The 17,031-nt window shown below is 43.2% G+C and overlaps 1 protein-coding gene across 2 annotated transcripts in view; it reads left to right on the top strand.

Annotated features, from left to right (window-relative positions):
• Positions 1-17,031, top strand: part of WNK2 (WNK lysine deficient protein kinase 2) — a 117,189-nt gene that overhangs the window by 61,665 nt on the left and 38,493 nt on the right. Inside the window, exons 9-14 of one of the 2 annotated variants that reach the window (XM_075159466.1) lie at positions 1,824-2,020; positions 4,734-4,886; positions 9,369-9,557; positions 10,608-11,147; positions 13,707-14,021; positions 16,883-16,932. In XM_075159466.1, the coding sequence (XP_075015567.1) occupies positions 1,824-2,020; positions 4,734-4,886; positions 9,369-9,557; positions 10,608-11,147; positions 13,707-14,021; positions 16,883-16,932 (1,444 nt within the window). Of the gene's footprint in view, positions 1-1,823; positions 2,021-4,733; positions 4,887-9,365; positions 9,558-10,607; positions 11,148-13,706; positions 14,022-16,882; positions 16,933-17,031 lie in introns of both variants that reach the window. The other variant, XM_075159465.1, reaches the window with a different exon arrangement.

Here is a 17,031-nt window from a genome sequence, read left to right as displayed (position 1 = left end):
TGCTTTAATTCAGGTATTGTATAAATTGCTATACAGAGGTCTGCTTTGAATACTAAAATAACCAAGCATGCCTCTACAAGAAAACAAACCTTTACAAGATATGAGAAATGGCCATATGTGCATAACACTCAGAATATTGCAGTATTTAGAAAGCTTTTTTTTGACGCTAAATTGATCTCATTTCATTTTTTTGGATCATATACTTATTTCGTGTTATCTAATTCCTTTGAGAAACAGCGTGATTATGACTCTTTTTCTTTCCAGTGGTACAATGAGACTACTTGTGCTTCCCATGGTTCTGTTGGACATGAGTTGGCAGAATTTTATACTAAATATAAACCCCTCCAGTTTATTTCCTACTCCTCCTCAACTTTTAACCGATACTTGGTATTATTTGACAGTTCACTATCAGATGTCTTTGAACATTTTCTTAGTGATGTTAGGCCTAAGACCTCTATAAATTACTGTTCTACCAATTCATATAGTAACCTGAGGTCAAATGTAAAAATGTAAATTAATAACTTAACCTGTGTAATGCATGTTGTTTTATAAAAATCTGAGACTGACTCACAGCTTTTAATTTAGCACTTTACTGTTACAGTTTTTTTTTTTTCCCCTTTGAGGTTTTAAATAATTGTTTGTAATAAAATGGAAGTGTGTACGCAGCAGAAATCCCTGCGTTCTTAGAGTAGGGCCATGTTGACTCTTTTTGGAAATGAGCTGAATAAATATAGAGGGGAGGTTTAATTTTGAAAAAAAAAAAGAACAGTTGGGAGAATAGTTTGTGAGTACTGAGGAGAAATGTCATCTCTAGTGCTATTAAAAAATAATTTGTTATTTAAAAGCCAAATAAGTGAAGCCTTATTTGGAATATGGAAAAAAGAGAAGATGGAAAGTGTCTGAAAAAGAAACAGCGTTTAAACTTAGCTGTAATTTAAGCCATTTTTTGGTAACTGTGTTACAGTTTTGAGTTTTAAATCTTTGTTACAAGCTATTTGTCTTTTGGATGCTTACAGCTATGGTCTTGATTGTCTCATTTCATTTCTCAAATGAAGAAAACAGTAGTTTATGCTGAAGAAGAACTGGGCACCTGTACTTTACAGGCTTCAAAAGTCGTGAAAAGACATTTTTAAATCAGTAATACTCAATTGTACAGCTAAAAGATTTATTTCTGTTTGAGGAAGGATACGATGCTTGCCCAGTAACCATAGCTGTGCAGTTCTGCAGGTTAGCTGGGAAAACACCCTGCATGAGAAATTCTGACAGAGCTCTGAATGGTAGTCGTAAATCCCAGCAAACCTGCAAATTATTTTGTTATCTATTCTTCATCTTGAGGTATTGCTATATACTCAAGTAGGGTATGATTTGCTGAACTAATAAAGCGTACAATATAAAGAATTTTGTAATTTTCAGTGCTACTAATAAAAAAAGGTGTTAAAGTCAGTGCATCCCTGGGAGATCTAACTCTGAAAGACTCCATGATCTGCTATGAACATTACAATTGGGGTTTTCTTTCCTTTCATCCTACAAAATCTATAAATGTCTGCAATTCTTAATGTCAACCTTATGCCCTTTAAAGAAAATATCAATGTGCCTAAAGTATTGTCGTGCACAGAAATCCATGGGGATGGTTTTTGGCTTAAGAGAAGCACTATGTGTCTTCTGTAGAAAATAACATTTGTGTTGTATAATTTATTTATATAATGGAAAGGGCTAGGGTAGTAAAAATGCTAATTACGTAAGCCAGTGTTGACCTTGCTCTAAAATCATTACTTGAACATTTGGAGTTGTTGAGCTTTTAATAAAAAATATTGTTCTTTCAGCTGACAGCACATTTGACAGTGGCCAGGGGTCCACTGTTTATTCAGACTCCCAAAGCAGCCAGCAAAGCGTCATCTACTCGTCTCTGCCTGATCCAGTACCTCCTGCTATCCAACGGGTGTATAGCCCACCTCTGAGCGAGAGCCAGGCTGTGCCCCATAGCCTTCAGCAGCTGGGGCACTACCAGCAGCCCTCAGGAGTAAGTCTGAAGCTTTTCAAAATCATTTTGTATCCTAGATCATACTTAGCGGCTCATTTATACTCTTGTTCTCAGTAGGTGTGGATTCCAGGGCTTGCTTCATCTATTCCTCACTCAGCTCTACCGATGGTGACTTGCTTAGTAATACATTTCTAGTTGATCTGAAATGTGCGCTTAGTAGATGGTGTCTGGCGAGCTATATTTGCCATTCTGAAGAACTGCTTCGCTGGTAGCTGTCATACTTTCAGTAAAAAAGCTTCTTATCAATCCGTTGTCACTGAATTACATTAGTAGCTTTGCAATTTTTAGTTTTAGACTCATGCACGTAATTGAGAACTGTTTTGTTTGGTTTTGTTCACTGTCGATATAGCCACACATTATTGTTCCTTCATTTGTTCAAGAGCCTCTTGGGCCTGATGTTTCTTCCAGTTGTGACGAAGGTCACACATCCAGTCACTGCCTTTCTGGCTCTGGATTTGGATTTAATCTTGCACAGAGATGGCGACGTACGTCCATTCCTGAGGCTCCAAAATCAGGCGCTGGTAGTCCAGCCAGACATTCACGCTTGCTCCCATTTTCATGCTGTTATGACCTTGACCAAAAGCAATTAATGGAACTACTGGTGCAAGAACAAACACATGCGAGTGAACATAAATCTTCAGGTGCTTCCAGTGAGAGGCACAACATGAGTGCGTTGCGTCCTTCAGAAGCTGTGGCAGCACCGTGTTCCAGTTCCAGCCTGCACCCGTTACACGCGGCAGGCAGTGCTCGCGCTGCGTTTCACCGCCACAGTGACCCCGACGTGGCTTTGACTCCAAACGCAACGTCCCTTCCCCAAGAACCGGGAGAGGAAATCGCACATCTGCAGACTAGAGAAGAGGCAGCAGGCGCATCGCCTCTGGTGGCATTGGGGACCTCTGCACACCCTGCGGAGCTGACGGCTCCTCAGCAGCCCCGTCAGACATGCCTAGCCTGTTTAGTTCTGTCTGGCCAAGATCAAAAGGTGTCGGGAGTCTTGATGCCTGTTGAAAATGCTCACTCCCCAGGTAGCCAACTCCCAGAAAACTCGGTGTCTCAACCTCTCCCGCAAATCAGCAGGCCATGGGGCAGAAGTTTAGACCTGCCTCTGTTACATGAATCTTTACAATACATAATTAGCCAAAAGACCAGTTCTTCTCCCGCGAGATCTGCAAGAGTTGCAGAAAACGTTCTGCCTTCTGAATCCTGCGATGGCGGAGAAGCCGGCGTGCCTGGATGGTCCCAGCCCTGTTGTAAAGTGTGCGCTGGCAAAACACCGCTGGCAGAGAGCAAGCTGGTGACTGCAGCTACCCTGAGCAGTGGAATCCACCCGCCTAGTAAAAACGATAGTAATGTCGTGGTAGGTTAATTTTTTGTTCGTTTGTTTCATCCTATTTGACTTAAGAGAAGAAAAAATAAAATCCAGGACCAATGTTTTTTTCCTGCTTGATCCAGATTTACCCTACGTACTTGGGAAGTGCATCATTTCCCTGGTTTTACCTTACATTTTCCAAAATGCCTGCAAGAAATTATGAACTGTGCTTTGTGAATGCATTGAAACATGACTCCGTATACCTGAAGGAAAAAAAATCATCCTTGGCATCTGTAGCCAGCTCCCCCAGTGTGGAAACCACCTTTCCTATCTGCATACGTCTCCTGGGATGCGTCCTTCCTCGCTTCTTGTTCACCTGAAACACTACCTTAACAACTCCAAATATAACACTCAAAAGACACATCTTGAGCAGAATTTTTTTTATTAAATTGAGCTGTGCAGCATACTCTTTTAGAGCAGACTCATTCTTTCCATTGATAGGTTTCAGTAATTTTAACCTAAGTGCATTACTTTTTTCGTGATTGAGGGTTTGGCAAGATAATAACCTTTATTCACAAGCAAAATATTTCTCATAGCCTTTTATTTTCTGATGGGTTTTCCGTATTTTTTTTTCTTCCTGCGATAACCTAGGTAAAAAGTTCCGAGGCTTGAAAATCTCAACACAGGAAACAAAAGTCTGACTCAAAACCTTCCATTTTCCAAGAAAAAAAAAAATTTGTATTTGTCTGGGAGGTTATTTACCAAGATAACAAGCACATAACTAGAGCTGTAGTAGGTTTTTTTAGGCTTATGAGCCTCAGTCTGACATACTGTTTATTTTTAATTTATCTACTTTGAGCTGAAGTTTTAGAGAACTGCTATTGTTACAAACCTTATCTGAATTTCTTTCAATTTTTTTTGTTTTCACTTCCACTGTGGTTTTAATTTGTTTCTCATTTCTGTATTCATTTTCTTGGCATCCATTTCAAGTAAATTACCTGCTTTTTTGGAAGATAAAGATTCTTTATGAAATTGTAAAAATCTTCGTGAAGATAAATTTCTTTTTTACCCAGTTAACAGCTTGTTGTTGCTGTTGGTATATTCTCACTGTGTGTGTGCTTTCACTGGTTTTACTGGTCTGCATGCTTGCTTCCAGAAAGAAATGCAATGCAGTTTGGTTGTCTATTTGGAATTTGCTGACTTTTTCCCACGTGTTTAGATGAAGTAACTTTCCTTTCCTTGCAGATATTTTTTTTTCCCCCCTCTGTGTTGAACAGAGTGCCCAGTAGACTATTCCCTTGCAATTAGGTTCCTGGTGAACAGTTGCAGAGACTCTTGACGTGAGGATGACTCTTCTCTAACGCCGTGCTCTCCCTCCTGCAGCCTGGCCTCCCTGCGGTTCAGGCTGCGCCCGCGGTGGTGCCCCAGCGGCCCCAGCACTACCAGGAGCCAGCGATGCCGTTCCCCGTCGTCCAGCCCACCACCGTCGCCTCCCTGCAGCTGGGGCAGCCGCAGCCGGTGCTGGCCAACCAGCAGGTGAGAGCTTGGCTGCTGCCGAAAAGCGCTTTTCTCATCCCGCTCCTTGCCCATGCTCTGCTCCAAGCCATACCTCTAGCACGTTTGAGGTGTTTGAAACTATTGAACTGCAGCTGGGGAGACCTAGGGATGGGGCAAAGGGCGTTGGGTTTAAGGGACGGAAGAGTAATGGGCTTGAGGACAATCGTTGTGTGATGCCACGTTGTGTGATGTCCTGATGTAGCTTAAGACTTCTCTTCCATTGTGGCTTGACAGCCTTGCATTGGTTTCAATGTACTGTCTCAGACCTTAGAAATCAAATAGTTTTTTATTATTTTTGTGTTATTATTTGGCACCTCCTTTCTAGCCTTTCTAAAAGGTTAGAAAGAGACTCTGTTGCCTGGTGTCAGTTGTCTTTAAATACTTGGCAATGCCGCTTTTTGATTTGTGCACCGTGTTAAATAGTTAGAATCATAGAATCATTAAGGTTGGAAAAGACCTCTAAGGTCATCGAGTCCAACCATCAATCCCAACACCACTGTGCCCACTACACCATGTCCCTAAGCGCCACATCTACAAGTCTTTTAAATACCTCCAGGGATGGTGACTCCACCACTTCCCTGGGCAGCCTGTTCCAAGGCCTGACCCTCTTTCAGTAAAGAAATTTCTCCTAATGTCCAATCCAAACCTCCCCTGGCGCAACTTGAGGCCATTTCCTCTTGTCCCATCACTTGTTACTTGGGAGAAGAGACCAACCCCCACCTCACTACAACCTCCTTTCAGGTAGTTGTAGAGCGCGATGAGGTCTCCCCTCAGCCTCCTCTTCTCCAGACTAAACAACCCCAGTTCCCTCAGCGGCTCCCCATCAGACTTGTGCTCCAGGCCCTTCACCAGCTTCGTTGCCCTCCTCTGGACACGCTCCAGCACCTCCATGTCCTTCTTGTAGTGAGGGGCCCAGAACTGAACACAGGATTCGAGGTGCAGCCTCACCAGTGCCGAGTACAGGGGCACGATCACCTCCCTGCTCCTGCTGGCCACACTATTTCTGATACAGGCCAGGATGCCGTTGGCCTTCTTGGCCACCTGGGCACACTGCCGGCTCATGTTCAGCCGCCTGTCAGTCAGCACCCCCAGGTCCTTTTCCTCTGGTCCTTTCCAGCCACTCTTCCCCAAGCCTGTAGCGTTGCCTGGGGTTGTTGTGGCCCAAGTGCAGGACCCGGCACGTGGCCTTGTTGAACCTCATACATTGGCCTCAGCCCATGGATCCAGCCTGTCCAGGTCCCTCTGCAGAGCCTTCCTGCCCTCCAGCAGATCAACACTCCCGCCCAGCCTGGTGTTGTCTGCAAACTGACTGAGGGAGCACTCGATCCCCTCGTCCAGATCGTTGATAAAGATATGGAACAGGACCGGCCCCAGTACTGAGCCCTGGGGAACACCGCTCGTGACCGGCCGCCAACTGGATTTAACTCCATTGACCACAGTATAGTTCAGTATAGGCATCCAGCCAGTAGCTTTATCTTCCAAGAGAAGAACCTCTCTCTCTCTGAATTGTCTCCAAATAGTAATTCTTTGTGCATTTTGAATTACCAAATTCCCCGCAAAGCCTGTGTTCCTTAAAGGTATTTACAAAACACCTCTTTCAAGCAGCTGAGGGGCAGCTGCGAAGGCTGCAGCCTCCTGCAGAGGTGGTGCCAGCCTGGGAGGAATGCAGCCGCGGACCTGTGCGGCCTGGTAATTCGTGGCTCATTTTTGTGATTCTACCAAAAGCTTGCCTGCCTTTGGTAGAAACTGTTGACGGGGCTGGGGAATGTCTGTATACTTTGTGACTGGCATGCATCATACCCCTCCAAACCTTTTTAGTTATCAACATTTATCTCTCAGGTTGCTTTTTTTTTTTAACATGCCCTATTCTTCTGAAAGCATGAGTATAAGAACAATGTAATTTGTTCGAAAAACACATGCTTACGTGAAGTTTTTTCATATATCATTTTTTTTTCTAAAGGGCAGGGATACTCTCATGCTTCTCAGACAAAAATTTTACACTTATGCAAATTTAGGACCTCACCAGTTGCACCGGTCTCTCTAGTGGCCTCGAGCTTTATGCTGACAGTTCAAAATCTGTTGTTTATTTTCTCCCATGAGTAAATGCTGGCTTGGAATAGGATATTTGCCCAACTTTCTCAATTTCTTTCACGTGCCCTTTCCTCACAGCGTTGCTGTCTCTTGAAATAATTCTATCCCTGATAGTAAAAGGGTTTAATAACTAGTCTGTCGTTTTCTAATCTTGCCAGGAAGCCCAATAAAAGGCTGACTTTTTACAGTATTATTATTACAGAAATAGGTAAAATGGTAAAGTTTCTGTGCAGAACTTCCCAGAGCACCTGTGCGCCTCAGAGGCCGAAGTAGGTCTGGAGTTCCCAGAGTCTCCAGGCATGATGCTCTGAGCCGTGGAGATCTGCAGTCTGTTGTAAATGAATGGTAGGGCAGGTCAACAAAAGGATGGGAAATCAGGGTGAGAAAATTCATCTGTCGAACAGAATGGAACGTATTGATCTTGTATGAATATTCACTGATGGCTCAGACACATGGGATCAATACCGCATCTCCTCATTTTTTTTTTCTTCCAATTTGGGTACCTGTGCATTTATAATGTTAAGGTTATAATGAAGCAAAGTTAGCATAATTCGTTTGGATATTTTGCCCTCCCTATGCCTCATTCACAAGCATTTTGTAAGACACAAGTTGAATTGGAAATGGAGGCTTAAGGAAGCTGCTTAGTTCCACGAGCAAATTTTTCTGCTTTTAACGCAGTGTCCTCTCGAGTCGAGGGTGGCTTGAACAGCCTGTGTCAGCGTGCTCAATCCTGTTATCTGTGGGCAGCCTGTCTGAGCTGCAGATTAACCAGCCAGGGATGCCAAGATACCTGGGCTGGCTCTGCGTGCCGGCAAGGTTCGTTAGCTCCAGCCCAGCACCGTGTGAGTGGGACTGTTCCGCGCCTGAGGCCGGGTCAGGTCTGGCAGGAGTTTCCCCTGTGGCAGAGCTGAGGAGCCCGGTGGAGCAGAGCTCGTGCTGTGGGACGAGCGGGGGCTGCCCCGGGGTCCATCTCAGCCGGTTTGCTCTGTCTCAGCACCGGTGCCGGGCCAGCTCCTGCTGAGCCGCTTGTTTGCATCGGCGCTGCCATTCCCTTCAGTTTGGGATTTTAATCGGGTAAATGCCCCTGCCTTCCCAAAGCCTGGAATGGCAGAGACTGCAATACAGAGCCACGTCATTGTTTTTGTCTTTAGTGTGGCAAGATGAATACTCAGGCAGGACTAATAAACGCTGGAGGAGCTGAGCTGCTGCTGTGCAGTTATTCAATGCCGCCTCCAGCATGTCTTGCACTGCTTGTGGCATTTGGTGCATTCAGCCCCGGACACTCGACACCAGTCGCCAAATACTCTTTTGTTCACTGATCCTTGTATTGGAAACTTACCAGTCGTGGTTGAATTTTAGCTATTTAAGGCTGCTTCCTTGATACATCTTCTACAATTTTATTGTATTAATACCTAAAAACTCTGGTTGAAGAATCCTGCTGCTAAAAAAATGCAGAGCAAAATATTACGACACTGATTTATGGTGGAAGTTGCGAAGATGAAAGATGATAATGCTTGGCTATTCATTTTACAGTTACCTTTTGACCATCGGGCATGATGTTAGGTTCTCTGTGCCGCAGAGCCCGGGTGAAGCAATCAATCCTGTGGTCCCAAGTAGGTCAATCCAGAGCCAACGTGGTGCCTCGGTGCCGTCCTTCTGAAACAGAAGATTTTTTTAAAGTACTTTCAGCGTTAATTAGAGAAACTGAAGAAGGAGATACCGGTAGCATGGAAAATACAAAAGCTTGTTACTGATTATTTTCTGCTTTAATGCAGCTTTTTATTTCTGTTCCACTGTATGAAATCTGGCAGGCCAGTGGAGCACTGTTTTCCCTGGATTGGTAAAACTGCTTTTTTGGCTGCCACGTTGTTACTACAGCACCTCAGAAATAACTGGGATCCAGCTTTTACTCTAATTATTGTGTTTTAGTCACGTCTCAGGTAATAAGTGTTGTATATTTCAATGCCTGCTACATTATGTAGTCAGCTTTTGAATGCCAAGATTAGCTGGGTATAATCTGCATAGTAGGAATCTTTGAAGTTAGTAGGTGGGGATTTTACAGGGCCGACTAGAACAATCTCTGGGATTTAAAGTCTGAGTCATTACAAATAACCTTTCCAAGACAGTTAGAACTTGTCTTTTCAGGTAATGTATCTTGCATTTAAATGTGTTTTAAACATAGGTTCTTGTACAGTGTTTAAATTGGGAGCGCCCTTCTCTTCCGTAAACCCTCCCTACTCCGAGCGACAGTTCTGTGCTGACTGTGCTGCTTGAACTAGAGAGAGAAATGGGTGGCTGTGTCTGGTGAACTGGATCTTTCATAATACACAGGCTATAACCTTTTTTTATTCTTCTTTTCTTTCCTAGCAGCAACCCATATCACAGCAAGCTTCTCTGCAGCAGGTGCTTGCCAGCCAGCCAGTTTGCCCAATCCAGCCTGCAACCCATCTATTGCCCCAGTATCAACCCCAGACCTCTCAGGTGGCAGCTAGCAGTACACCACTAAAGCCCCTCCAGATTTCAACTGTGCCACAGCTTCCGCCGGTGGCCCCTTCCCAGGTAATATCTTTGAAAACTGAGTGTGAATACATCCATTTGAGTAAAGCTTTCCAGCTAATAATTAACATGATTTGCAGTTTTTGTGTGGCTATTTTGAATGCATGCCAATTTAATTAGTCCGTAAGAATATAGCTTTTTCCTAATTCCTGTATTTTTCTTTATATTTGTTTTTGTTTGGTGAAGCAAAAATCTCCTTTGTGAGTGCCTCTGTGTCGTGCCTAGAGAACCCAGTTAATGGCAGTTACAAAATTGCAATAACTGCTTTTTTTTTTCCCCACCTTCCCCTATGGCATACTCTCTTCCCCATCCCAGGCTTAAGAGCATGAGAAATTGCCCATTTTTTTCTGTTTCTGAGCTCCTGACTTCACCACTTTTCCCCATCACCCACCCGCCCCCCGCCCTAGTTCTCAGCCCTGTTTTTGTTTTCAGTAGCAGGGACGGACCCTTTCCTTGGCCTGGAAGGGTTTGTGGGTGCTATTAGTGTGTTTGCTAGTGACAGCCACCATGATGTGAAGCAGCTTGTGCCAAAGGGAAGAAGCAAGCTGCTTCCGTGATGACAGGGTAGTTACGGTCTGCTACATCACTGGGAAGTTTTGATTGTATAAAAATCCTTTTAGGGGATCTTCCATGCTGCCTGGGTTGCAGCCAACCTGTTCAAAGACAAGGGTTTTAAATTGTCTTGCTGAATTTTGCATGAAAGAGTTTTGCATTTTGTCTCGTCCGATTCCTTTTCATTTCTGTTAAAATGAAAGCAGCTTTTAATTAATATGTTGCTTGAAGGCTTCAAGCTAGTGCTAGAAATAGTTTTAAGCTTCTAAGGTATAAAAACGCCCCCCCAAAATGAAGTTCTTTCTCTTTTACTAATGATTTAAGCATAAATCGGTTTTTATTGCTGTTTATAAACCTCAGGAAATGAATGGAAGTGATTAACAAACAGACATAATTATCGTCATGGCACAGGTGATTTTTACGTACTTGTATGGCAAATGAAACTACTTTGTTCCATCAGCGAAAGCACTTGCAATTTATGTGGTATTGTATTTTTTTCAGATTCCTCAGTTTCCTGTCATTCCTGCAATTACTCCTCTGGCAGGACTTGACAGCCTTCCTCCAAACCTCTCTGATATGCCTGCTGCAAACGTGCCCCCCATCCCTGCTCCTTCTCAGTATTTCGCTCCAGCCGTGATTTTACCCAGCCTCCCCATGAACCCCACTCTGCCCATGGCACCCAACTCCCCTGCCCTCCCCATGCAGGCAGTCAATCTTCCTCATACAACCGTGGCTTCTTTGGTCTTGCCCTGCCAAACAATAGTGCCAAATATGTCGGCTGCTACAATACCATTGCTTGCTGTGGCTCCGCCGGGGGTGCCAGCGTTGCCACCGCATCACGGGGTGCCCCAGCTCCCCCAGCAGCAGATGTACCAGACCACCTTCCAGCAGATCATTCAGAGCGAAGCGCCCTCTCCCCATCACACGCAGAGCACGCAAGCAGTATCCCAGCCGCAGCAACCTCCACCTCCTCAGTCACTCCAGCCAAGCATAATTCATCCTTCAGAACAGACTCTCTCTGCGCCTGGGGCTGGTCACCAGGTAATCCGCTGGGCACGGGGCTGTGGCGGTGCTGGACCGTAGGGCGGTTACTGAACGCAGGCGTTCCCGGGGCCCTCTCCGTTGTGAACACGCAGCGGGGAGGTTTTTTTCCTTGCTCTTAAGATGTTTTGTTAACTTCTTGACCTTGGTCCCGGAGGTGGTTGCTAGAGCTGTGAAGTCAGGTGGAGCAGGCGAGGTCTTAATCCAGGGGCAGGTGAACGTCGAGGGGATACAGGGAATAATCTAGGGGCTTTGGAAAGTGAGCAGACGAGAGCACTTTTTGAATTCCCTCTTCCTTCTCCCTTCTCAAATACGAAAGAAGCATGAGCTGTCATTGTCCTGTGACAGGAGAAGAGGCTGAGCCGTGACAGCACCTGCACAGCCTTGCTGTGCCTTTGCTCCAGTCTGCGCGTGATGCATGCACAGGTTGTTGTACGCTCTTGGCAAAATCATGGGCGAACTGGCAGCAGTGAGCGAACTGATAGAGTTGTTTTGACGTAGAACTGCTTTAAAACAGTACAGGGAAATGGCCGTTCAGTAACGATTCCAGAAAACTGCATGGAAGAGGTCTATCGGACAAGAATGAATTCTAGCTGCAGACCCTTTCCCCCTTAAAAGAAATGAAGCATAAAACGGAGCTTCTAATATTAGCACTATTTACAAGAGAACTTGTTGTTCAGGACTTGTTGACAGAGTCTGTAAATACTTCTATCGCCACATCTTGACATATGACAACACGCAATGCAGTCTGACCCAAGAGGAGAGGGCACTAAATCTGTTAATAATAGCATTCTTGAAAATCTGTGTTCTACTACGTCACTTTGCCATAACACATTGATTAAAATTCATAACATCCCATTTCAACCTGCCATATCATGGCATCTTCAAAGTAGTACATCATTTTTAAATTTCTCTCTTCAGCCGTATATTTGGTACAGAAATATTGTTTGTGAAAATGTAGGCAACACGGAGCCCGAGGCAGTTCCCGCTGAGCTCATTAGCCATGGTGTTTCCAATGGCTTTTGAGGGAATTGAATCGGGCCCGTTACGCACAGCAAGCATGGCAAACACCAAAACTGGAGAACTGATATTCCCAAACGGTCCTGACACAGTCATTATCTATCAAATATGTATGGAAGAATTGCATAGTAATTTTTTCAGGATAAAAAATAGCTATGGCAAACAAAATGGACAAATGCAGAGGGATATTCAAAAATACATTGTTCCGTGTTTTAAAGTACTTTTAATGGAGAGGTATTTCTGTAAATAAAGGTTTTCCAGTGCACTGCTGTTTTGGCAGTTGATGTTTAGCACCTCTGAGTTTAGTTTTGCCCAGGTAAATTATACATTGAAACATTTTGTGAATTATTTTACTTATATAAGATTTTTTAAAAAAATTTCACTGCTCTTCTGCAGTGTACACCACAGTTGCTATTCTAACAACCTCCACTTAGGCAGTCATGTAACTGTTATGTGTTGCGAAGCACACCGCATCTTTATTTATCTACATTAAAACCTGGAATAATAATTTCAGCTCATATCCAGAATCTGCAGAGAGCATGCAGTAACGAAATTGTGTGGCCTGGTTCTCATCTGAGTCTTGACTTTTTTTTTTTTTAATATATTAAATAGTCTAAATCTCTAGGTGATGATACTTTAAAAAAGTAAAAATTAGGCAGAGTTTTACCTAGTACTAAAAAGCCTTTTTTCTTCCATATTTTCCTTTCTTTCCTTTTTCCTCTTCCCACAAGCTCAGTCCCCTTGGAAAAATACATGATGTACCTAAAAGGAGAATGTTCTGTTCTTGAATGTACAGCTCAACAGAACTGTTATGCAGAATAACAACATAGTCTCTAAGGTAGTTGGCATCTAATCGCATCGGTCCAGTTCCCACAAAGCGCTTACGCACACGAGTTATTTTAATGCACTGAAGAAATCCACTGAGATAAATGAAACTTCCTCTGTGCACGTAACACAAGGAAGCGTTTGCAGGACTGGGGCCTCGGCCCTTAGCATGTCAAGAGTTAAGTTGCGTCTTAAATGTTTAAACTAAGTGGAAAACAATGTCTTCCGTAAGACACTGGTGTATATTCAGTAAAAAAGAGTTAATTGTGTGGTCTATACCGGCTACTGGTTCTACATATAAACCAGATTTTTTAATAAATCCTAATTTAGATTATGGGTAGAGTATATTTTTTCTCTGCATGGACTTTGTGGTATGCTCGTTGAAAGCAGAGCAAACTATTCAGGACAACGAATTAATAATCTAAGATTTTAATTTCTTAGCAAAATATGGCTTTGTTTCTACAAACTAAGTAGCACTTGAGCAATACACATTGTCATAATTACGTAGGAAGAATCCTTAGATTTTTATTTGGTTGTTTCAAAGCGAGTTTAAACTCTTAAGTAGTTGCCTTTCCAAGCAGAGACCACACAAATACAGTCTCACTGCAGAATTATAATCCGCTTTCCATGAACTCCAGTGGCTTTAGTACCTTGTCATGTAAGTCACAAGCACTCTAAGTAGAGATTTGTTTTAATAGCTGTCTTGTGTTACAGCAGATTACTGGACACACTCAGTATGCTTTGGAAGCTGGAGCCCAGGTGCCCGTGCTGCCTGTGCAACCTTCGATAGTCATGTCACCGCCTTTGCAGTTGCAGCCTGAACTGTTGCCTCCCCGCGTCGCTCCAGAAGGCATTTCACAGATTCATGGCAGCCTTGCTACAGCTAGTCCGCCTGTCCCCATAGATCACTGTCTGCCTCTTCAGCCTTCTGGTCTGCTGCAGCTTCAGCCCGATCTTTCCCAGCCGCTGGGTCCGCAGCTCCCAGCTCCCTGCTCCGCTGTCCAGGCAGTCGCAGAGACATCCCAAGAGGTAGAGCCGTTTCCTCTGAAGTAACTCACCAACTTCACCCTTAAACTTCTTTCTTACTTCTTTGTGAAATAATGGGCTTATTTCACAAGGGAGATTATCCCCCCTCACCATATAGAGCCGCTTGTCCTAGATGCTAGCAACTCTGGGTCAGCAAAAAATTGGCTATTTCAAATGAAGCTGGAAACTGCATGTTGTACCTTGAGAAGTGTCTCCTTGAAGTAATGAGACCGCAGGACTAAGTAGCTCTTTGTCCATAGCTGAGCACAAACACAGAGCTAGAAATTACTTTCTCTCAGTGCTGTGGGTCAGTAAGAAGCTGTTCTGTAGAGTTTCATCCATGTTTTGTCCAGTCTTGTTTTAAATGTCTCGAGCACTTGTGCAACCAACCATCATTTGCCTTAAGAAACTATTTCATAATCTGATTCTTCACTATGTAAAAGCTGTTCATGCTCCTCAGCTTGAGCCTTATTCCCATTTCATTTAGCGTTGTATCCTCCTGTATTGCCTGAATTCTAGTCTAGCCCTGGGATTTTTGTTTCTTCAGATGTTCGTAGGCATTCCCAATTCTCAGTGGTCATATAAGCAAGATACATTTTATTGTTTTTCTTTATAAAACTGTCAGCTCCTCCTGTCTGCTACTTTGACTTTTCTTTCCACTCCCATAATTGTTTAACCTTCAGTCTTGACAGAATGTCACAGAACGTTTCCTTCTCTTCAACTCTTTAATAGATACCCATAAGCAAAGCAAAACGAAGGTTTTGGCATTTGTACCAGATTTCAGTAAATAAGTCTAATTTGTTCTTCACTTCTGAATGGAAATGTCCCTCAGCAATTCTGCTTTCTGAATTGTTCCTCCTGAGGCTCTCTGTTCTGAGCTACCTTTCCTCCCAAAGTAACAGTTTCCATCTTTTCAAACTAAATGTCTGTTGTTTTTTTTTTTCACCCATGCTTCCCTGCACTTGCCTTGACTACACAGTACAGCCTGCGGATTTCATTAGAGGGACAGCTTAACTCCTCTTCCAGAAGATGTTCAGTAAGGATGCTGCTAACACTAAAACTAGATTCTAGTTCCCCATTTTGCCTGTCCTTCTAGTGGCAGCCGAATTCTTGTCAAATAAATATCCATGCTGTGATGCAGGACGTTTCCCGGTGAATTTCTGTATCCTCTCGGTTAGACAGAGCAGAAACGGTAGAACCAGTCTATAGTGCTTCACTTGCAGAATGCCCCAGTGCAGCCTGGCTGTGTCAGGCGTATCCCTTACTCAAGGTATTTCTCCTCCAACTGCCTTTTTTCTGTATGCACAGCTCATGTCAGGTTCAGCTGACGCCACAGCTACAGCCTTCAATGCAGGGTCCGTCCCATTAGGGATATGGAGATATGAATAACCTTCATTGTTATTGTGCCGTGTGATATGGGGGATACAATTTTTCATAAATTGCCTGAGAAATCGGTGCCCACTGAGGCACGTGTCTGTCCTGTCACTTTATCATGTCCCTAAGAACATTTAACCGCTGTTTTGCTAACTTCGTTCCCATATTTCATCTGTAAGTTAACTCCCTTCTCTGGTTCAAGTTAAGAAATCAAGCCAATGTCATAGGTTGGTCAAATTGATCAACGTGCTCCCCATGCTGATTTTATGACATATATTACCAAGGTTTTCTTGGGTGTAAGAACAGTTTCATATCTGTATATATTCGAAACACTGCATTTTGTTGCTGCTCTGCCATAACGTTTTTCTCTCTTACCTTTTGTCTGAACGTGTGGCAGTACTCGCATCCAACCCGATCTGAACTGATCAGGCAAATGAGATTTTGTAAGGCACTTGATCAAGTGCATTACTAAAATTTGGATACATTATGTCTGTGTTCTCACTGTTCATTAATTTTGCAGTTTTATTGAAACTGCAGTCAAGCTTGGCATGGCATATTGTGGCATTATAAGCAGGGAGTGGGGTGACTGGTTAACCGCTAAGCTTTTAACTCCGGTTTACCAACTGCTTTGGTATTAGATGTAGTGATGACAGTCAAGGGGCTTGTTTCTAGCTGTGTGTCTACAGAAGGATTCTATAAGCGTATGTTTGTCAATGTATATATAAATATATATAAAATTATATATATTTATGAATATATTTGGGGTGTATGTATATATATATACACAGTTATATACATGCACAGGTGTGTGTGGGTCTGTGTACATATATGGTAAGTTTGTTGCTGTAGGGCCAGCAGCATCGTCATCACAAATTCTGTGAAAACAGGTCTACCCGATGCGAAAGTCACTATCGACGTCTATCCTAGCATTGCAACCAGTGAAGAGGGAAGCTTTTAGGGAAAATTTCTATTGTGTAGAGAGCAAGAGGACATGATATGAGAGCTGTTTTTAAATGATGAATTTTCATCTTTTATTTGCAAGTTCCCCAGAAATTTTCACAATAAGCCAAATACAGTGAAAATACTTGACATATTTCAGGAACCTATACAAAGCGATGAAGCAAATTAGCTTATACTTTATATCCATTCCAAAAAAAAAATAGGTAGGTGGATTTGTCCTGCAATCAAGTTTTTCCACTGTGGTGAGAACTGTTTTGTTTCTTTCACCACCTCTTCTGCTTTAGAGACAGCAGAAGGGGACTAGCAGATTAGTCTCTGTCTTAAAAAGTGGTTGTGCACAGATGTTGATGCTTTGGACAGGAGTAATGTTGGGAGGGTACAGTGGGACATTTGTTTTTTTCTGAATTCCAAGAATTGGTTAAACAGAATGGTTTAGGATTACTGGTGTCTCAACAGCAAAGCTTTCTTAAAGGTGTTTTTCATCTGCCAATATAATGCATTTACTTAAATGACTTTTTCTTGCATTTTAGGAGCAAGCAATACAGGACAAACTTCAAACTCTGTCACAGAGCTGTGAAAGGTATCATTATGATCTCTTTGGCATAAGAAATGTTTTCTTTCTGGAGGCTGTTTTTCCTCTTTCTCTTTACAAGGCTGAGCCAAATGCCTGGCCTTTGCC

The sequence above is a fragment of the Calonectris borealis genome, chromosome 10, assembly GCF_964195595.1.
Source record: "Calonectris borealis chromosome 10, bCalBor7.hap1.2, whole genome shotgun sequence".
In the NCBI taxonomy this organism is placed as follows: domain Eukaryota; kingdom Metazoa; phylum Chordata; class Aves; order Procellariiformes; family Procellariidae; genus Calonectris; species Calonectris borealis.
Note: the sequence above shows the minus strand (reverse complement) of the source record. Positions and strands in the feature narration are given on the sequence as shown.